General features: G+C 43.4%; 3 protein-coding genes across 8 annotated transcripts in view; 2 read left to right on the top strand and 1 right to left on the bottom strand.

Annotated features, from left to right (window-relative positions):
* Nucleotides 1-3273, top strand: part of si:ch73-362m14.4 (wiskott-Aldrich syndrome protein family member 3) — a 16762-nt gene extending 13489 nt beyond the window's left edge. Inside the window, exons 8-9 of the mRNA XM_031571936.2 lie at nt 1-158; nt 554-3273. The exon at nt 1-158 is cut by the window's left edge and continues 231 nt beyond it. Of these exons, the coding sequence (XP_031427796.1) occupies nt 1-158; nt 554-711 (316 nt within the window). The 3' untranslated portion in view covers nt 712-3273. The remainder of the gene's footprint in view (nt 159-553) is intronic.
* A 1168-nt stretch (nt 3274-4441) lies between these two features.
* LOC105902377 (G-protein coupled receptor 12) lies at nt 4442-9531 on the bottom strand. The gene is made up of 2 exons (XM_031571939.2): nt 8213-9531; nt 4442-7555 (listed from the first exon to the last, which is right to left on the bottom strand). The coding sequence occupies exon 2, from the start codon at nt 7551-7553 to the stop codon at nt 6555-6557; it is 999 nt and encodes a 332-aa protein (XP_031427799.1). The 5' UTR covers nt 7554-7555; nt 8213-9531; the 3' UTR covers nt 4442-6554.
* A 1227-nt stretch (nt 9532-10758) lies between these two features.
* Nucleotides 10759-21622, top strand: si:ch73-362m14.2 (NHS-like protein 2). 6 transcript variants are annotated; one of them, XM_031571947.2, is made up of 4 exons: nt 10759-11039; nt 17381-19334; nt 19430-19571; nt 19823-21622. In XM_031571947.2, exons 2-4 carry the CDS (start codon nt 17525-17527, stop codon nt 20061-20063), a joined length of 2193 nt encoding a protein of 730 aa, XP_031427807.1. In that variant the 5' UTR covers nt 10759-11039; nt 17381-17524; the 3' UTR covers nt 20064-21622. The 6 variants fall into 6 exon arrangements, with proteins under 6 accessions (XP_031427807.1, XP_031427803.1, XP_031427808.1 ...); XM_031571943.2 differs by lacking the exon at nt 10759-11039 and adding an exon at nt 12370-12505; XM_031571948.2 differs by lacking the exons at nt 10759-11039; nt 19823-21622 and adding exons at nt 14319-14586; nt 19717-19815.
* Nucleotides 21623-21845: the final 223 nt, after the last annotated feature.

Genomic DNA, 21845 nt, shown 5'->3' on the forward strand with positions numbered 1-21845 from the left:
TGCACCTCCTCCGCCCCCTCCGGGTCCCCCCACCTACGCCCCATCTCCGGCCCGCGCGGGCCACCCAGCCTCCGGGGACACGCTGCCCAGGAAGGGCCAGGTGCCACTCATCCCGATAAGCGACGCCCGCAGCGACCTGCTTTACGCCATCCGCAGAGGTGAGTGTGTGGTGGGGGTGAGGAGACAGGGGGGTTGGTGACATAGTACACAATGGACCTGGATGGCATACAGTTGAATACATATGAACACAAGTTTGCTCCAGATCTGCTGCACAGCTGCCTTAAAGGCCAGATTTTCTGGGACCGGTTCTTGACTAAATGCATGCTGTAATTTTCTTTGGCAGTGATTTTGAGAATGACATATAACACCTGCAATCTAAATATGTATTTATACCTGTGATGTAAGTATGAGCTTCCAACCTGCATTTTAAATGTGTGTGTGTGTGTGTGTGTGTGTGTGTGTGTGTGTGTGTGTGTGTGTGTGTGTGTGTGTGTGTGTGTGTGTGCCTTACTTGTGCTATAAATGTGAATGTAACACGCGTGCTGTCCTGCAGGTATCCAGCTGCGTAAGGTGCAGGAGCAGAGGGAGCAGGAGGCCAAGAAGGAGCCGGTGGGGAACGACGTGGCCTACATCCTGGCACGACGCATCGCCGTGGAGTACAGCGAGTCCGACGACGACTCCGAGCCGGAGGATAACGAGTGGTCAGACTGAGGAAGAGGAGGAAGGAGAAGAAGGTGGGGAATGGAGAGAAAATCGGAGGAGAGGAGACAGGATACTCCCGGATCAACACATTGCTGCTATTTCAGAAATAGGATATACACTGCACACACACACACACACACACACACACACACACACACACACACACGTATCCTTACACACAGACACAAACACAGACACACACATACACGAAGAGGGAAATATGAGAAAGCACATGAGAGATATAGAGAGATATAGAAAGAGGAAGAATATAGGATGCAGACAAAACAGAGTTTACCATACCATAAAAACTGCATTTCAAACAGTGAAATAGTGAATAATATACAGTATATGTGCATTTTAAATAGTTTATCTATAAATTCCAAAGTGAATATATTGTATCTCAGTCATTAACATAGAAGTGGTCTGGCAATGAAAGATTGATGAATTAGTGACAGAAAGATAAAGAGAGGCTTGTACTTTGAAAGTAAGCACAGATAGCCAACATCTGCAGTATTTACATCAAACAACTATGAAACTAAGTGTTTTGTTCCTGAACTGCCAAGAATATCTTTGTTCAAACGATATGCGTGTTTTTACTTGATGTTTTATTTGACATTTCTTTAGAAAACTGCCGTTACAAAGTTTTGTGTGCTCCTGTCTTGGTACCCATCTGTGTTCCATGGTTCGATAGAAGAATTCAGATCAATGTCAGATCATTGCACTTGTCAGTCAGTGAACACGTAATGTGCCCTACTGTATTTGCCTGCGGTCCAGCTCTTGTGGCGTAGCGTCACAGTGTTGGCACCCTTTGAATCTGTGACTACACACACGCACACAGTGACAGCTACAGATTTGCTCTCTGAAGTCTACCAACCTTTGATTTGGCTAGCACAGCAGAAATCTGTCAAACTCCAGTCCCTTCAGCCCTAGCATTATTATAAACGTCTCCTTTGTATTGTCTTCTCTTTAACTAGGATAATATACACCCTTCACAAGGATGATTATCCACAGTGGAAATCAAGACAGACAAGATCATGATGGAGAAGAGTATTTTGCTGAGCTGAGAGAAAGAGGCCTGTGCTTAAATAGTATTTAATTGCATTTCTGGGCCTCTCTGCTGTGGCAGATGGGTAGGCTTCGCACTCTTTGGGAATAGTCCATTAGTCTGTTGCATGCAGCAGTCTCAGATCCATCTGTAAGAAGTCCAGTGCAGTCGCAGTTGTGGTTGTAGTCGCAGTACCAGTGCATCGCTGGACGTTTAGAGGCCACCTCTCACATTCCGTGGAAACCAAATAGGTGATTTCATATCCGTAGTACATATACCTCAAACACTGGGTGTCCTCTTGACAATACTGTGTGCCAGGGAAGCTTCTCATACGCCACCCCTGCTCTTGCTGGATGATGGTCTGCCCATTGGGGGTGGAAAGTGCAAAATAAATGGCCCAGTGGCCTTCTGTATTAATATTTAATTTCCAGATCATACTGCAGCCTTAATCAGAATCAGTTCAGTAAAATATCTACTGTACAAGAAGACATACATTCAGATTTGTGGAAAATTATGAATATTTTACCAGCATCAGGCCAGTGTGGTTTAAATGACAAAATGCAGTATATATCTGCCTTAGCTCACATAAACAAGATTTGATCAAAGGTAATGAGTATATCAGATGATTCAGGCCTTTCAGACCATTTAATTTGGACTTCTCTGACGTCTCCTCCATTGTTGATGGTGTGCTGCAAGTGGTTAATGTTGGATGGAAGAAGCAGTAGATTGGCTCAGCAACCCTTTGGCTTTTATGTAACACACAGTGATTAGTAGGGTTGACTGCTGCCTAACCCATACTGTAGCAGTTAGCCAAGCACTTCGATATCTACTGTTTTTCTTTATAACAAAAGGCTTTTTCATTTGTTCCTTTGCTCTGTTGTTGACAGTGTTGTGGTGAATATTGATACCCTTACTGACAGTGAGTAAACTCCTTCGTTGTTATTTTTTATTATCTAAAAAATAAGGTGGATAGTAACTGTATGGGGAATACTTTGCCATGTTCTTTTATTACTTCTGTGATAGTTTATTTTTTCCCTTCAAGCATATACTGTGTAGACAGTAGTTCTGATCCCTAATGATTCCACTGTGTGTGTGGATGCATGTGTGTGTGTGAGAGAGCATATGTGTGTTTGTCTCCTTATATGCATCAGTGTGTATTTGTGTGTTACAGATCTCTATGCCTCTTTCCTTTGTTTGATTTGCATTTTGTGCCGAAACACTTTATTAACTTGAAAGCTACACATTGGCCATTTTTTCAGTACCTTTGACTGAAATGTGAAATGTACCCTGGATGCAAAAGATAGGGCCCTGCATATGACAGAGTCTGTGATGAAGAGTCATTGGTCCTGTGATTTATAAAGTACAGTATTGATGTGTTTTACAATCCATTGTTGTATAGATTTTTTGTAACACTGCTTGTACAAGGAACTTGGGCATATACGTATCAAGCGACATATCACATGGAATCAGATATGCTTTCAATCAATATGCATGTAATAAAATGAATAAAAATGGAAAGATAGAAATCGTTGACTTTTTCATATCATCTGTTTTAATTTCTATTGTAGTTTTGTTTTTGTAATGGGGCTGACTATCACAAGCATTTAGACACATTTCCCTAATACTGCTCTACAACTATCTGATGCTGATTTGTTTGTTTGTATTCTTCCCTTATTCTCAGCACAACAGATTCAGGGCCATCTGGCCTTCCTAAGCAGCAGGGGCCTCCTATGGGTAGACCTGCAGGAGGGATTAATTAACCTTTTATCTATACGGAGAACACTGATGTTGTACAGGACCCCGCACAAATGTCTTACATTAGATACACGCCAGGCAGAGTGCATGTTAGAACACAGCAGACTTCTTTAAAGGAACCTTGAAATGACACCCAGGGTGAAAATGATTAGCAAAGACATAAGGTTCTTGAGTTGAATCAACTGATGTAGAACATAATCTAACACTTATCATTTTCATGTCTCTATGACACAAGTGGACAATGAGATTTGTTTGTGTGTGCGAGCGGGATCCTGCACATGTGCGTATGGGTGTGTGGCACCTATGTTTCTGTGTATGTCTGTGTATCTTGCAGAGAGGAAGCGAGGTGGTTGTCTTTGAAATGACCTAGGGTTGGGTTATGCCCAACCCCTCCCATGCTAAATCAGAGTCGGAGTCCCAGACAGGGAAAGAAACCGTGGCGAATCCTGTTTGTGTCCCCTGGACCCATCCCCACCACCACCCCCCCCCCCCCCCCCCCCCCAACCTCTCCACGCCTGTGACGTCACGCTCTGCCTCCATCACTGAGTCTCCATCTGTTCAGCCCACAGCCGGCCAGGAAGCGACTGTGCCATCATCGTGCCCACCGTGCATCAGCTGACAAACAGCCACGGTTCTATACCGGTGGCACTGTTTTCACTCAGAGAGCCCTCCACCTGGGTGGTCAGTTTGAGGAGGGGCTTGATTAAGCTATGGGTCTAATGGGCGTCAAATGTTGTTTGTTAAGTTGCATTCGTTTGTTTAAATAACAAGGTGGGTGATACGTCCAGCACAAAATAAATAAATAAAATCTATCTTGAAAACCTGATTTCGTTTGAAAAGATCTACGCACAATAATCTCAGTCTAGTGCGTAGTTCTTCACTCTGCAAATGAGTTATGCATTGCATCATGCCTGATATAGACCAACACGTAGCCACACATTGACTCTGCAATCTAGTTTTCTTTTATGTAAACAATCATTCATTACATACACTTTGAGCTCAATGCAGTGAGATACATTGAAGTTCCTTGGTTAAATATCAAGTGAAATACAAAGAAAGGTGACACATCCATGATATCTAAGCCTTGGTAGATGGGCATTAAAATGCACTGCATGTTTTGAATCCTTTTGTTACCAAGTTGTTTGAACCATCACCTAATACAGTACCTGCCACATGTAAGTTTAAGCATATGATGACGTTAAGAGGTGCTTGGTCTGCACAAGTTATGGCAACACTTCACTTGAAACTGTCACATAACCTGTCATGGACATGACTGGATACTAGAAATGACAAAACAGTGAGAGATTACAGCATATCAGCAGACATCTTGTTAGCCTATGTTGCAGTGAACAGACAATCTGACAAGTCAAGCTCATTAAGACATGTATGCAATGATGCACCATTACGAAGCGAACAATGGAGTTTTAAGTCATAGCTAGTTTGGCATACAAGTACCTAAAAAATACAAAATCTTCAAGTATATCAGATTCACTGCCAAAAAATGTTTTTGACACGAGAAAACTGCACATCTTCATTGACACAGTTGCTCTAAACATCAAAGTACATTATTGACAAAGATTACATTTATCTTTTTTCAAGATTAGTATATCAGTAACACACAGGCTCCACAGTAGATTATTGCCAGTGACAGTAGATAAGGCAAAACAAAACATTCTGTTTAGTTTTGTGTTGGACCAAGTATTGACATTTTATATTCTCACCACGTGGCCATTGGTTCTGTGCATAAGTGTCATTCAATTATCATTAAAAATATAAAGACAGTATAAAACTATGCTACAAATAGGTACAAACAAACCAAAATTATATTTTTAGAAATCATAGCTCTGTTGAGTTTATCCTCAAAGAAACTTCCTTATAAGATAGTGCTATTGTATGCTTTTACAAATACAAGTAATCTAAATTGAAAATCCAACAGTTTATTTTTTTTTAAATCCATCAATTCAAGATAGGCCCAAGAACACATTTTGCAATGCATCTTGCAATATAGAACCGGGCAATGATGATTCAGTGATTGCCAGGCCAGCCTAACATGTAAAAAGGCCAATACATGACAGTTATTATACTCGTACATTTCGATGTACAACTTAGTTTAATATATATATAGAAAATGTGCGCACGTAGCAATCTTTGCTCAGACCAGTGCTCGCGTGAAGCACTTCGACCGTTTCACCAGAGATTGGTATGATCGCCAATAATTGTGCAAAACTTGTGAAATATGCATTTGGTGACACTGCCTGACTACGTTTTAAGCTGTTTTAGTCAGGCCGCGAATGAGTTGTTCCATCCCTTAACTATGAATTATTGATCAGGACTGCTGCATCTGGCACTTCCTTGCTAGTTTCTCGCCAGCTATCCTCAGTGTGAGGGGAATACTCAACATCTAGGCCTCGTGTGCTCGCTATGCGCAATCCGCTGTCCATGGTGCTTAAAAATGTCTCGTTTTCGTCTTGGTTCTCCACTCCAATAGTCAGAGGTTATGTATGTGATATCAAATGTTGTGATCTGAATAGGGCCTACTATTACTTTAGTTTTTGTTGTTGTTTTCCCACGAAAAGACATTTTGATCCTACAATGTCTAACCACTTATGACTGTATAGCGACGAGACACAGACAATCGTGTTTTGACCAATAGCCTAAAGAATATAATCACCTGTGGAAAAATATCTACGTGTGATGACAAAAGCAAATTAATGTGCATCTCCGTTCACAGTGATATGTGTACTGTCCACCAACTACACCAACAATGGAAGTCCAAATTACATTCATCACAAACCTTGGGCTTTCCCTGGCCCCTGAGAAGACAGCGTACATTAAAATCAAGTAATATTTCCCATGTCCCCTATATACATGGTGCACGATGGGAAAATATGCAAATGTACAACATTGAAAAGGTTGCTCTGGTGCATGAAGACGTTAAATCTTAACCATAAAATGCCATTTTAAATATAACCAGACCATTCCATTCATTTTTTCCAGTTACAATACATGGATCATTTAAGAGTATATGTGCTTTTTAGAACAGGCTAAATATCTACACATCACTTGGTGTCCTCGGTCGCATGGTGAAACTGGGGGGCAGGCATCCGCAACAGGCGAGCTTTAAAGACCGTTGGATGTCTGGGTTTCTGAATGCGTATATGATGGGGTTTATGAACGAGTGGCAAATGGCTGGGAGCGCGGTGGCATACGCGTAGATGGCAGGATACCTGCCGTCTGCCACCAGGGAGTACATGGCGAAAGGGATCCAACAGACTGCAAACGTCCCAAGTATGATGGAAAGGGTAGACACCCCTTTGGTGGTGGAGGAAACGTGAGCGGTAGTCATAAAGTGGTGCTGCACCGCTATTTGTTGAGCGTGCCGAAACGCGATCTTACAGATCTGCAGGTACAGTTGCAGAATGAGCGCAAAGACAAGAAGAAAGGTAACCGCCAGTGTCGCGGCGTTGTTTTTGTTGACTGGCCAGCAGATGCTGCAAGTGGCTTCTTCCTCCAAGCAGTTCCAGCCTAGGACCGGTAGCGAGCCCAGAGCGGCGCTAGTCAGCCATATAAGCACAAGCGTAAAGTAGGTGAAACACACCGTGCGCTCCGTGTGATAGGTGAGTGCGTTATAGAGCGACAGATACCGGTCCACGGTGATGGCCAAGATGGTGAGCACGGAGGCAGAGAAAGCGGTGATGAGAAGTCCAGCGGACAGAAGCGTCACCAGCCCGGTGTCCAGCATGTAGATGACGACGAAATTCACGATCAAGCTCAGGCCGGCGAGCAGGTCTGCGAAGGCCAGGCAACCGATGAGCACGAACATGGGCGCTCGCAGCGTGGGTGTGTAAACTATTAAGGCTATCACCACCGCATTCTCGAAGGACACCAGCGTCCCTGCCACACACACGACAACGTCCCAGGGGTTGACGGCGAGCGGCTGCAGCTCAGTCGTGAGGGTGAGAGAGTCGTTGCCACTCTCTTCCACACTGAAGATCAACGAAGAGGTGTTGTGGAGTTGGTTACTCATTGTTGCGGCATGAGAGTGAATCATTGCTGTGAAAGGTTGGAGGGGGGTAGGAAGGGAGGGAAGGAGAGGTGGGGGGAGAAAAAATATTAGAGAAAGACTAGCTTCAGTCTGCAAGAGATTTTTGCCTTACGTCTGACTGATTTGTAGACTCATATATTCCCTGATCACGTTTTATGGAGAGATTCCAGAAAGAGACATCAACTAGAGCTGCATGCATTCTCGGTCAGTAAACGGCCTAATAGGAAAATCTGGAAATGGCCAATGAAAGTCTTGAGAAATGCTCATACCAGTGGCAAACTGAGCCCCGACACATTTAATAGGTGGATTGCACAGACAAAAATAGCGAATCAGGAACGTCAACTTTGAGGGTTCACCAAGTCCAACGCCATTCTATTGTTGGAATCTACTATATCCATTTATAGCCCACCGTCAAGCCCAAGCAGAGACCTGTGGGGGCTCTGTCATTGATCGTCCTTATGCATTCTATACATACTCTCCCCGGTTTATTATTATTATTATTAAAAATAATAATTATAATAAACACAATAATTATGATAATAATAACAATACGATAATTGACGTTATCGGTTATCTAGATCTATATATAGGATACTAGAGGCTAATTTTTTACACTGGTAAAACAGAGCAGAACATTCACGAAGACATGAAAGCTTGTCACCAACCAGAGCTGCCGCGCGAGTCTCCATGTCACTCCCATCAAGTGGCGAAATGACGGTCTTTCAAAGAAACCCCTGTGCATTCCGTGACAACCTCTTGGAAGGAAGATGGAGTCGCAAAGAAATGGGGAGAAAGAGAGAGAGAGAGCGCCCACGGAGGCGGATCGAAACAAATCACCGCCACCTTATCCCTTCAAACCACGTCTTTCCCCGTTGTTGTATCAACTGATGTTAATGCTATTTTCATCTCTTTCTCACTGGAGGAGCGTACAGCCTTGGGCTGTCGCTAGGCTGAAGATATTGGCAGTCTGCGGTCTGTGTCTCTTGGTTGTGCCTACCCCATTGGTCCTGAGGTTGCATCTCACAATTGACGTCAAATGTTCTCCCCATTCTTGAGCGGCTGGGTAATTCACAGCCTGTGATCTTCGGCACGTCCTGAGAGATATATAGGCTAATACTGACGACTGAGCCTAGCAATATCGATCAGTCAAAAAGACTGTGAATACTACAATACAAAGGCCTAACTAGTGCTTTTTCCCAGGTAATATGTGACCAACAATTTTGCAATGAGACAGCTATCACTGTCTTTGTTGTCAAAAACTAATTAACTATTTTGAAGACCTTGTTGAAATGTCAAGAGACTTTTTAGGAAACATTCAGAGTAAACACTTCCAAGGACCATTGGCTTGCTCAATCTCATTAATTCACAGATCATTTTAGTAGGTTCTGGACCATATGTGAAATTCAAACTGAATTTGGTGCATGCATTTTGATGAATCAGGAGTGTCACCTATGGCTTTTAGTTAGGACACTGAAGATGCCTAATCCAACTGGGACAGTATACATTACTTTCACTCTTTCTATAGGAAAATCTCTTAAACCATTCCAACAAATCCAGGTTAATTCAGGTAGTGTATCATAATTTCAGATGCAACGAATTAAGAGATGTCTTTGTAAAACAACTATTTCTGAGATGTTAATACTTCATCCAGGAGATGCTCATTTATTGATCACTGATTGATGGTTTGGTGATTTCAAACAATATCTTAACTTGTGGCAGTTGTAAGAAAACCTACTGTATTGCACTTTATTGCCTTCACACTTATCCCTCCTGAATGTAAGTCTATTTCCAGGAAGAAGCATGCACTTTGATCTTTTCTGATAGGCCAAAGATTAATCTCCACCTCATCACAGTGGAGAAGGTCGAGGTCCATCTTGATCAACTTCAGAAGCTGAGCTGGGGAAAAGCTGGTCAAACTAAAACTTCCATCTGAAACCCCTGACACAGGTCATGATCCTTACCAGAGAAGGGTTAAGCTATGTAAATCTAAACATATCAGAATGAAAATAGCATTACTAGTATAGCATCTGTCCCTTCAGCAGTAAATTAAATAGCTGCTCATAGCTCATAGGAGTTTCTGATAAATGCTTTTTATGGATGCTTAAAAAAAAAACAGACCCTGGGACTATTCTGGGGCCTGTAATCTGTAATACAAAAAGCAAACAAAAATGCGACAGTATTAACCAATCAGTAGGCTTCCAAAAAGATGGCAAGCTTTGTCTGCCAATGTTTTTGTTTTCATCGTAAACTGAAGCGAGGGAAGGAGTGGGGATAGAGGTAAGCATTTTTTTAGACAATAAAAATAAAGTAGCCATCATGTTTGGGCCAAACATCTTTTTTATTTTACCATCAAAGTTCACTATTGTTAGCATACGGCTCACTTATCAGTTAGAATGAATTGCTTTACCTTAAGATTCATTATGCCCTGCGTACTCCCTAATAAATAAAACACGGGTGACCTATACAATTGATGTGTTTACTGCCAGCCCACTGGCTCTGTGTGCTCCTGTGATGATCACTAATTGAGGTGGAAAACAGTGACATAATAACCCATTCACACTGCATATTGTGTGCAAAACAAACAGAACCACTCATTATGCCGTACAATATAAACAAGATATCCATAATGACAGTTTGTAAAATTGGCATGTGCGCTAGCTATGACTGAGCAGACTATTTCAGTGTTAAGGCTAAGATCCATCCAAAGTGGTGGCACAAATCTTTTTAAAAGAGCTATCGTCTCCATTATGAGCCTAAATAATGAATTAGGGTGTGTAATGAGTGCAATGCATTGGCAAGGAAAAGGCATTGGTGTGTTATCTAGTAAAGTACTGCTTTTTAACTATTTGTTGATGGTACTTCACAGTTTTGTGGAGCAGAAGCTCAAATGTACATACAAATTGAACTAGTTGGAATTATGTTCTTCTGTGAGATCCACTGATATATAAACTGAAAATCAGGGTTGGACTTGTAATTTTAGAGTGTCATATGACAGAATATTCTGTGTTAAATTCACAGCTTCAGATGAAAGCTAGAACATAACATAGATCCATTAAGATTGAGTTCGTGCTTTGCAGTTTAGTGTAAACATAATGCAGTTTATACTGGCCACCAGAGGGCGCGCTTTCTTCATCCCGCCTTTGTTTTAGGTCTTGGGGAGACGATTTATCCGGATTAGAGCTTGCGTTACCATCCATACTCTCAGGGAGTCGCTGCAGTTATTGTAGTCACTTCACGGCTAGTACAATTAGTCACTGGTTTGTCGTCCTTGTATCTTGACTAATATAGTTGGTTTGTGAGTATGCAAGCAATAAGAGTAAAGAATCTCTTCAAACGAATCTCGCAAATTAAGTCAGTCGCCCACTGGCTTCAACTCCAAATGCTTGGATCACTCAAATAGGCTGCACTGAGAAGACACGAGTTGATTACTGGACATGGCAAAGGCGAAGACGTTTAAGACACAATGCGGTGGTTTAGTTCGGGTGAAATGAGGTGACATTGTGTATTCATTGCCGTTTTGTTGACTCGCCTGCCTGTCTTTCCAATTGTGCACCAATTTAGTCCTGACTTGAAATGTGTCCATGGCGGTTGGAGGCCACCACATCAAGTGTATGAAAGTTACCGAAAGACAAACATCTAACGGTGGTCAAAAAAAGCCTCTGTTATCGAAAAAAAAATACCATAAACAAAAATGGAACATGCACATGGAAACACATGGGAAATGCCTTGTATGATATGGCAAAGGTCAAAGTGTGATAGATATCTATCTTGTATATTGATCCCATTTGATGAATGTAAGGATTATACAAATGTTGGAATATGAAGTTTCCAATGCAGTAAATGAGCAAACTCACTTGCTGTTCTCTCTGTTGAGGAAAAGGGACTGAAGGTTATGTAATATTAGAATTGTACTGTGAGTGTCTGAGATACCATTGTGGTAGAACTGCAGGGGGCAGAGACACAATGTTGTTATAATGCAGTCGCTCACAGGCACGCGTTATTCATATAACTCTAAGCACTCACAATGTGGCTGTTAAAACCACAGTGTCTCCCACACTCTGTTCAGCCTACATACTATAAGTGTGTTGCAATGTCGGTTGAGTTTCTTGTCCTTGTTCTTTTTTTCTTCCTTTTTCTTCTCTGAAACAGGTTGTTGGGTGGTTTTGCCAAATTACCTCCCATTTCTGCTTTTTCTATTGATTTAACTGCAGTCAGCTGTCACATCAGGAAAGAGCACCACCTAAAACATGAATGTAAGTGCTACTAATGAGAGTTGGTACTCTTCAGTGGTGTGACCTCGCCACACCCCTTTGTCATGTTTTTTCTTGTTTGGTTGTCTGTTACTGTAAAAGCCCATGTGCTTTCTCTGTGTTTAGGGTGGAGCTGGTATTCATGGTTTGGTTGGTACAGGGTGGTGTGTGGGAGAGGTCGAGGTGTGGGAGTATCTGGAGGATGTGTGTGTGTGCGTGTGTGCATGTGCGTGTGTGTGTGTGTGCACGTGTGTGTGTGTGTGCACGTGTGTGTGCACGTGTGTATCTATATGCATGTATGTATCTGTGTATTTGTGTGTGTGTGTGTGTGTGTATTGGGGTGGGGGGTGGTGTATGTATGTGTATTTTGTGTGTGTGGGGTATGGGTCACCCATTGGGACCCGAGAAGGGGACACACAGAGCTGTCTCACCCCACAGGACACACAGAGCTGTCTCACCCCACAGGACACACAGAGCTGTCTCACACCACAGGACACACAGAGCTGTCTCACCCCACAGGACACACAGAGCTGTCTCACCCCACAGGACACAAAGAGCTGTCTCACACCACAGGACACACAGAGCTGTCTCACCCCACAGGACACACAGAGCTGTCTCACCCCACAGTCTGCAGCGGGTGGCTCAAGGCACTCCAGATTCCTCAACACCAGAGAAAAGGACCCTGGGAATCCAAGCTGCTGCAGGCAGGTAAACGGACGCCTACGCTGCGCTCTCTGAAATGCCTCCCTCAAATGACTACACCAGAGAAGAGGAGCTGTGAATAATTGATGAGGCTAGTAATTCACGTCTATGGTGGCCAAAAAAAAGAGCAATATGTTTATGTAAAACGGGATAAAAATCAATATTCTATTGTGTGTATGTGTGTGTGTGTGTGTGTGTGTGTGTGTGTGTGTGTGTGTGTGTGTGTGTGTGTGAAATCAGACTAAAATCAATTGAACAACCTGATAAAACAAAAGCTTACACAGCCCTGCACAGGTGTTTAGCTTTTAGCTTTCGTTAGCAAGGACCTTATATCTAAACACAGCTTTTACTCCACCCTGCTGGTAGGCTTCATGTTAATCCAGAACACACACTTCAAACCCACACAAATATAGCCTCAAAGGACTGTTGCTAACGGCTCTGGTCAAGACGAAATTGACATAAAATGTCCTTCTGGCTCTCCTCCATAACTAATGTGGAGTAGCCCTTATAAACATGTCTCGAGCGCTCACTGTCGAGGTTCTCTGGTAAGAGAGAGCAGTGAGATCTATCTCCACTCAGGTTGTAATGTGTGAGCAAATGTATGTATACATGAGATAGGTTAGTTGCATAACTGGATTATGTAATATTCAATAATGCTTTTTTTTTGGCGAGCGTGTTGTGGTCAGGCGTATTTTTTTTCCTATTTCACACAGTAGCAGAACATATTGCTCAACATAACAGGGTGGACCTGTTTCCACCTCTCTTGCTCTTTTCTTCACACTTTTTTCTCTCTCGTTCCTCTGTTTCTCCATTTCATCTCTCTCTCACACACAATCTGAGCATCTATTGTACTGTGGTCTACATTATAGTAGACACACACACACACACATACATACACCTGGACACACACACACATACACTTGGACAGACACACACACACACACACTTGGACACACTCATCTTGAACCACGCAGCTGTTGTTGTGGCTGAGTAGATTCAGGGTCATAAACATTTCAGATGTTGCTGAGCTGCGACTATCAGAGGTGACCCAGAATACACCCTGGTATCAGATCCTCAATATTTCACACAGTAATTGCCAACACGCCCTGCATGTAGTGTGTAGTGTGTAGTAGAGGTTGTGTGCATGGGTCTCTCTCTCTGTGTGTGTGGGTGTTCAGTATGTGTGTGTAGGTGCACAACATGTGACGGTTAAGTACTTAATAGATGTCAGTACACACATAATGACTCTGACAGAGGTTGTTTTTAGGGTATGGCTATGCTATATTTTGAAACGCTGCACACACAGTATGGCACACCATTTCAGGTGAACAAAAGTGCAACACAACACAGTAGTGTGTCCATTAAAGCCCCATGATATATGACAACAGATCTTTCTCACCATAGATTTCAGCTCTTTTCATTCACATATTCATACGTTATTGAGATACTCAATTAGATATGAAAATGTAACTGGTTTTATAGTGTTACTCTTTTTGATTCAGCCGTTTCCTTTGATTCACTGTTTCTGTCAGTGCAGTGTGGTTATTATGGACAATTTGGACCTGATACACGAGATTTATCATTTAATCATATAGTATTATTTATTTTAGTATATCCAGTTGTCATTTCTGCTGAATTTCTGGTGAAATTGAGGCAGTTCCGTCAGGTTCATAAATACTGAACATGCATGTTCTTCCTGGCGATCACAGCACCACTGTTTTCTGTATTCTCCCAGAGGATCAGGCTTATGTAATCTACTCTCTCTCTACCTCTGTCTTACTCCCTCCCTCCCTTTCTCTCACTCTCTCTCTGTCTTACTCTACATCCCTCTCTCACCCTCTCCATTTCTCAACATCCAACGAACTTGAACTCAGAGAGGAAGCGAGCAGCCCACTTCCTATCGTCATGGTAACAGCATATAAATGTGCTGGGCTAGAGCAAGGGGCTATGTGAGTGAGGGACAGTGAGAGAGAGAGTGCAGTGCAGAGCAGAGCATGTTTGTGTATGTGTGTGTGTGAGTGTGTGAATGCGTCTGTGAGGGAACTGCATCAGAAGGCACATTTTGAGTCTCCGTGGCCAGCAGCAAGGTAAGGTTGGCAGGGGGGCTCGCTGGTGTGTCGAGAAACACAGCCATTGGTGTTTCCTGTCGTTCGATTTGTCCTTGTTGTCATTCGGTGGCTCATCTCTTTCAATCCTGTCAGATGTGTCTCTGAAGCCCCTCTGCTTCAAATATATCTATTTTTGCTCCATACTTGGCACTTGAGTTGGACTCACAGATTATTTTTCCTGTTGCATTTTCTCTCTCTTCATGTCAATTGGATTGGCATCTGTGAGCTATGCTGTTGTTTATTCTCGCTGCTGGTTCTCATGTACGTACGTTCATTTAAGGTTTGTTACCAAATGATGTCATTCTTTTCATGATGTCATCTTGATAGGTGTATTTGGTGTCCCTTAACTTTCAATACCATGTCAACTCATCAGCTGTAATGCAGGCGTGTATGGAATTGTTTACAGAAACGTATTAGCAAATAGCGTAGCCACAGGTAATTAAGCTTATATTAGGATGTATATGCATATGTGTGGATGTAATGAAGTGGCTGTGTCTGAATTGAATTTTTTTTTTTTTTTTTGGGGGGGGGGGGGGCACTTCGGGGGAGGGTTAGTTGTTTGCCGTTATTCTTTTTATGCAGATATTTTGTATATGTGTTGAATCTTCCAGAAATACTCTGCCCATAAATACCTGGTATGGTGATAATATGCATGAAATACAAGGTGGGCTATTCTGAGAAACCTCTCTGCTCAAGAATAATCAAATCTTGTGGGCACGCAAACCAGTACCATTTTAAATTGTAAGCAAGCGCATTCATTATTCCTCCATTTCTGGAAAACTGTGTGTGTGTGCTCATACGTGTGCAGATCTCCATCTCAAATAAGAGTTAAGTATTAAGTGTTATGTCACTCCTCCTCTGGCAGCCGCTATACTGTGTGTTTACTACGGGGACACTGCGGAGCAAAACAATCCTAAAGCTGACCCACCCCTCTGGCAGTTCTCACTGCTCCTTATTCCTCCCAGGGGTCTTCTCTTGGTTTAGATTGGGAGGCCAGTCAGATGTTTTTTTATCATTATTTATTTTAAAGCCTCACTGTCAGCTTCAATGGTCTGTGAAGTTGCCTTGTGCTTTGGGCTTCTCCGTGTTTGTTTTAAACTCTTCAAACCTCTCACTGTCTCTCGGTAGAGAAACGCTGGTAAAACACACAGTTGCTCATCTGGGATGGCTGTCCCATTTTCAAACTGAATGTAAGATAGGAATCTGATCAAGCTGGCAACTGCAATGCATACTGGAGGTCTTCTGGCCAAAAGTGCTGAATTGTTTGCTATTGTAGGCATCTTGCTACTTCATTCAGATTGGATGAATGATGAACTCAGTAATGCTGAATCCAATGTCTTAAACACCTGATTGTCACATTTGTATTTGTGTCTTATCTGAGTGCGTTATGTTTGCATGTGTTTGTGTTTCTGTGTGCATCTCTGTGTTTCTGTGTGACATGAATATGTGCATGCCTGCATTTATGTTGACGGGAACAAAAGGCGGACACATACTGTAACTAACAAAAGAGGAAATGACTAGATATAGTGTGGTTTAAGGGAGGGGAAGAGGGCACAGAGTTCACCGTTCAGGAAATTTACATTACAATGTAATGTTCTCAGACGGTGAATGCAAAAAAAACTACGAAGACCATAATCTCTGATCAGCCCCATATACTGCTAACAGGAAACAATTAAATCAATGAAAAAACACGAATGTAAAAATATCGTTACCCTTCGGTAAACCAATCCTTTTCAGACAAGTCTCCTTTAACTTAATCAGTTATCAGCTTTAGTTATTTCACACAGCATGTATACTTACACACACTTGGCCATAATTCATACAAGTAAGTCAACACAAAGGTAAACTTAGTCAAACCATCAGATATCAAGTAAATGTAAATGTGTCACAACTTGCCATACTGCTCCACTTGTCATGTTTCAACACCATACCCATCCTGTTCATTTTAGTTTCATAACTTCAGGCCCAATTCCATTCCACTCTGTACCTTAGATTGGCATTTCATTTTTCTGCCATGCAATATCCTTCTGCTTTTCTTTCAACATGACTTTCAAAATCTTATTTCCTTACTAAATATGGCTTGGGGAACTCTGAATTCTCAAGATTCCTGCATCTCTCTCTCTCTCTCTCTCTCTCTCTCTCTCTCTCTCTCTATCTCTCTGTGGATGCACAGGTAACTGTTGCCATAGTGAACACCCACTCATATGTCAAACACACAGAAAGAAGGGCGGACGTGTTCTCTCATTTGTTGCCTGTAATTCAGCCAACTGTAGCGTTTACGTACGCTGCATCACTGCGCTGATAACAAGATTGACCAATTTTAAAAGCTACAGTCACATGTTGTGCTAAATCACCTCCCACCTCCATGTCTAAATTTGTAAATGCCTGCAGAGTCTTTTCTGATAATACTAATGCCAACACAAATACATATGGCTGCATTGTTTAATCCTACCACATGTCAACCCTGAAATGCTCCAACAAAAAAACGTATTTGGTTAGAATTTTAATCAGTAAATATGTAAAAAGAACATTCAGTATTCATAAGGTTTTGTGGAGGCAAACTACTCATTATTTTTAAAAGGGACTACCATAACATTTCAGTTCCATAACTACCATTTCAGTGCCCTCTTTGTTGTGTGCAGACATTACATGCAAGGGCTTTTCACACTTTCATCAGTTGTGTGAGACAGCCATCAAAATATTGCTATGTTTGCAATGAGAGTGTCTGTATGAACTGTCACTAATATTTTTTTTCTCTGTTCCTTGATCTCAGGTGCCCTTCAAGTGAGAGCCTCCTGAAGATCACACACTCAGAGATGGAACAGACAGAGAACCGCTGCCACTAAGAGGCTCGTCTGTCAGGGACTGTCTTTGTGTGTCCCCCCCCCCCCATCCCTCAGCTTTTCTGAGCCTGTCCATGGACCACACTGGCCTGTTGTGTGCGACCCAGTCCTGGAATGGACCAAAAGGTTCTACTTTCTCCCCCAACTGGAAAGACTCCTTGACCTTCTTGACGCCCGACGTCATCAGGCCTCCATCAGCCAACCAAAACATGGCGGGTCACCACCCTCCCCATGGAGTGTTGGTGTCTGCCTCGGGGCCCAAAGTGGTGCCCATGGATCAAAACCGAGTTACCAGCACTGGGATCGAGCGGAGCTACGCCACAGTGCAGAAGGATCGGAGGGGGCGACCAGTTAGCGCCATCGACCCCCACAGGCGTTCCCAGTCGCTGTGTGCGGTGGCAGCTGGCACCATTGACCCAGGCACTTTGAGGCGCCGGTGCGAGAGCTACGCCATGGCCTACCCCAGCAGCAGCTCAGACGACAGTGGGAGCGACAGCGCCTCCACTAGGAAAGGAGACCTGCTGCTGCCAGATGCCGTCCCACGGCCCAGGGCCCGCAGCATCATCCTGAGGAAGCCTAAGACGAGGCCGCCACCACCAATGCGCACCGTCTCCTTGGGGAAGCACGGCGACCGCCGCTGTCAGAGCCTCTACATCCCCCGGGACCTGCACAGCACCCTACTGCCAGACCTCATCCCCGTCTCCAAGCTGGAGGATGGGGAGGAGAGTCCCCTCCCTGTGAACAGCGGCACCACGAAGCTGAAGCCCTCTGCGTCGTCAACTCACTCAAGGCCTCTTAACGAGTTGAGGTCCAGTGAGCCATGCAAGTCCCAGCCGGGCTCTGTTCCGGTGCCAGGTGCTGCCAGTAGCGAGGTGGCCAAAACCCTGAGCAGCTCAGACTCCCTGAACTCCCCTTCCTCCTCTTCCCGATCCTCCCCTTCTCAACCACCTGTCACGTCCCCCTCCAAGCCTCTTGGGTCCACGTCCCCTTCCAGCGGGTACTCTAGCCAGTGCGAGACCCCCACCAGCTCGGTGCGAACGACGGCCATTTTTGGGCCGTCCCCGATGGGGTGCCGGATGCGACCCAAGCCCGCGGGCCAAAGCTCCAGGGGCAGCAGAGTGAGGCTGTCCCTACAGCTGCCTGAGACGGCGCCGCCTGCTCCGGATGAGTCCACCGACCCGGCCAAGCCTGGTCGGCGCTACTCGGATTCCTCGGCCACGGTCAAGTCCAAGCAGAGGTGCCTGAGTATGCTCCTGCCCGTGGTGACCCAGGAGGACCTCCTGAACGTGCGTCTACGCTCCGTCTCCAGCTCCGACAACGAAGGGGGGCGCTACGAGGGCTTTGCAGAGGCCATTGCAGAGGAGGCGGAGAGAGACACCCCCACCCCTTCCATTGAGAGCCCCAAGAACAAGCCGCCGGTTGCGCCGAAACCTGCTACATCTACGTGGCAGCCAGTCGTGACTGGTCAAAAGGACCAGCCGGAGACTCAGGAGCCCCATCACAATGGCCCCGAGAGACGACGCGCTCCGATCCCCAAACCCAAGAGGTCTTCCCTCTTATTGTCAGGAAGTGGTGGGGAGCACCATGCCACGCATGGCCTTGGCAGATCACTCTCTGCTGGTGTTTCCGAAACCCAGAAACACCAAAACACAGACTTTTACTTGTGTGAAAGAAATGATAAAAGAAGAATAGGGCCACCCCCTGTTGCCAAGAAGCCTGAGGTACTCATACTGCCAAACGGCCATGGTGTGTGTAATAAGGATGGAATGACTGGCCATATCCCAACCAATGCCTCTCAAGACCTGCAATTAGTTAATGGTGGCAACACAGAAATGCAAAATGATATGCCTCCAAGACACACCCATGGCAAATACAATACTATGGGTAAGATGCATTTTGCAGCGCACACAACATCTGTGTCATTGACTACTCTTGTCTAAAGTGTTGATGATTAATTAAACACTTCCTTTGTACACTAGGGAGAAACCCATCAAGTAACAAATATCAGTGCGGATATCTAGACCCAAGCATGATGCAGGGTTATGGAGAGGTACAAGATGAAGTGTTTGCCAGTAAGACAACATCTCGCACAACTGAGGACCTGTTCACCATCATCCACAGGTGAGCTTTAACCAATTCACATCCAAAAGACACTGAAACTAAAATAAAACACATATATAGAATCTTTTAAATATCGCAAATATTCTAAAATGATCAGTTATTTTTTACTTTCCCCACTCAAAGTTTTTGTATTACCGATTTTCAGATGTTTACATTGCAAAGTCAGTCCATAAAACATTGCAGTCATGCTTAAAAAAAGCTGTCATAGCAGACCAAGCTAACTCCCAGTCACAATCCTTTTACACTTGAAGATCAAAGAGGAAGCTCCTGGGACGCAAGGACTCCTTCGAGGGCCGTCCATGTGACCTGGGCATGCAGACGCTAGGGGGCGCGCCACGCCCCAACACCCAGAACGACAGCTTCATGGCCCTGCTGCGGAGGACCAGGAGCGCCAAGGCTGCCCCCGGGGGACGCATCTCCGCCGCAGAGCTCCTGAAGAGCTCCAAGCCCACCGCCGCTACTGGCCAGGCCTCTGACGCCACACGCCCATGAGGGGATCACGCACTTATCAAACTTATTAGCCCGACTTTACATTAAGTGTGCCTATCAGAGTGAGCTTACATGAGTAAAGAACAGCACTATGCACTTTTCCTGTAAGTAAATATAATTACATGTGGCTAATCCCAACCCCAATCTCAACCCCCATCTCAAACCCCTAACCCATTGTTCAACCTGTAATTGTATGTATTTATATGGAAAGCACATAGAACCTAAAAGGTAATTGAATAATATGTACATAGAACCTAAGGACACTTAATATAAAGTGGGGCCAATTTTTTATTTTTTTTTGGCTTGTTTGTTTTGTCTGGTAATTTTTAATTGTGTTTCAACTATGTGAATTAACAACAAAGATACATGTCATGATGTTGCACATTTCCAAGTGTATGAACAATGCCATGAAACATAACAGAACACAACTTCAAGGCCATTACGATGCCATAGTAACAACAGTTTAGTGTTTTTGTTGTTGTGCTTACTGTTGTTGTGTGCCTTGCCTCAGAGTTGCTCACTTGTATTTGCCAAGGACTTTTGCTTCTGAGTGAAATGCCTGTATATAGCTTCTATCTGCTACTGCACTGTGGTTTAGTAAATTGATTCACCACGGGGAAATGTCGTAGCACTTTACATTAATCTTCCATTAAAGATACAGTCCAAGATTCTGGTGAAAGGTTGTTGATATACGAGCTCAACAGCCAATCCGTACTCCTGAAGCAATGTGTTTATTGGCTGGATTAGTTCAGAGCACCAGGATTGTTTATGATCACCAGGTTTTTTTTGTTTTCTTTTTGAACGGCTACACAGAAGGAGCAGCTAAGCTAATGTGGAGAAATTAGCTGAATTTGACAAAAGTGTAGTGGATTAGCATTGCGGATATCGCCTTTAACTAACATTAATTCAGTGCAGTAGTGGGAATTGATAACGCATTAACAACAATATCTAAGATCACCCAGTGTTTGTTACTGCTGATGGTCATGGTCTGTTTATGCCAGCTAAGGAGCTGAACAATCTAAATCATTTCATAATTTCAGTGTTTCAGAAATTAAGACTTTGAATGTGATGTGTAATGTATTGCCTGAACAAATCATGAATTTAAGCTTTTGACATTACGTATGATCGACTAATTCTAATGCTCACGGTTTATTTAATGTCCAATTCTGCATTAACTAATGTATGTTAACGGAATGTTAATGTATAGGGTTACCTGCTATGTTTTTCCCCAACCACTAATATGTCCACACCCACTCAAATAAAGGTGGTAGAGAAGGGCATGAAGCTGTGTGCTGGAATGTACAGTAAGACCTGCTTGAATTGGTACTTGCTATTTAATTCTATGTCTGTACATGACAATCAAAACAGAACTCCTGGGGCCATAATGATCTGAAACATTGATGTTTGAGAGTGGGGTTGGGGGAGTCGAGGTGGGGATGTGCTGTTATGAGATAATGTGAATAGGAATATTCAACAGATCTATTTAAGAAATCATATAATGTGCTATTTGAGTGAAATTCAGTGCTCTTATCAAAGTTATTAAAAACATTTATTCACCCATACACTGCTACTATTTTGTCATTATTATTGTTAATGTTATTATTATTATTATTATTAGTAGTAGTAGTAGTAGTAGTAGTATCTACATTTTATATATCGCCACTAAGTGAGCAGGCCACTTTGGATAAAAGTGCTAAATACATACACTTTCACTTAAATACGTAGCAGAATGTAGAAATCCCTGATAAGAATAGAACTAAACATCCACTCATGACAGATGCATCC

This window comes from Clupea harengus, chromosome 8 (assembly GCF_900700415.2).
Source record: "Clupea harengus chromosome 8, Ch_v2.0.2, whole genome shotgun sequence".
In the NCBI taxonomy this organism is placed as follows: Eukaryota; Metazoa; Chordata; class Actinopteri; order Clupeiformes; family Clupeidae; genus Clupea; species Clupea harengus.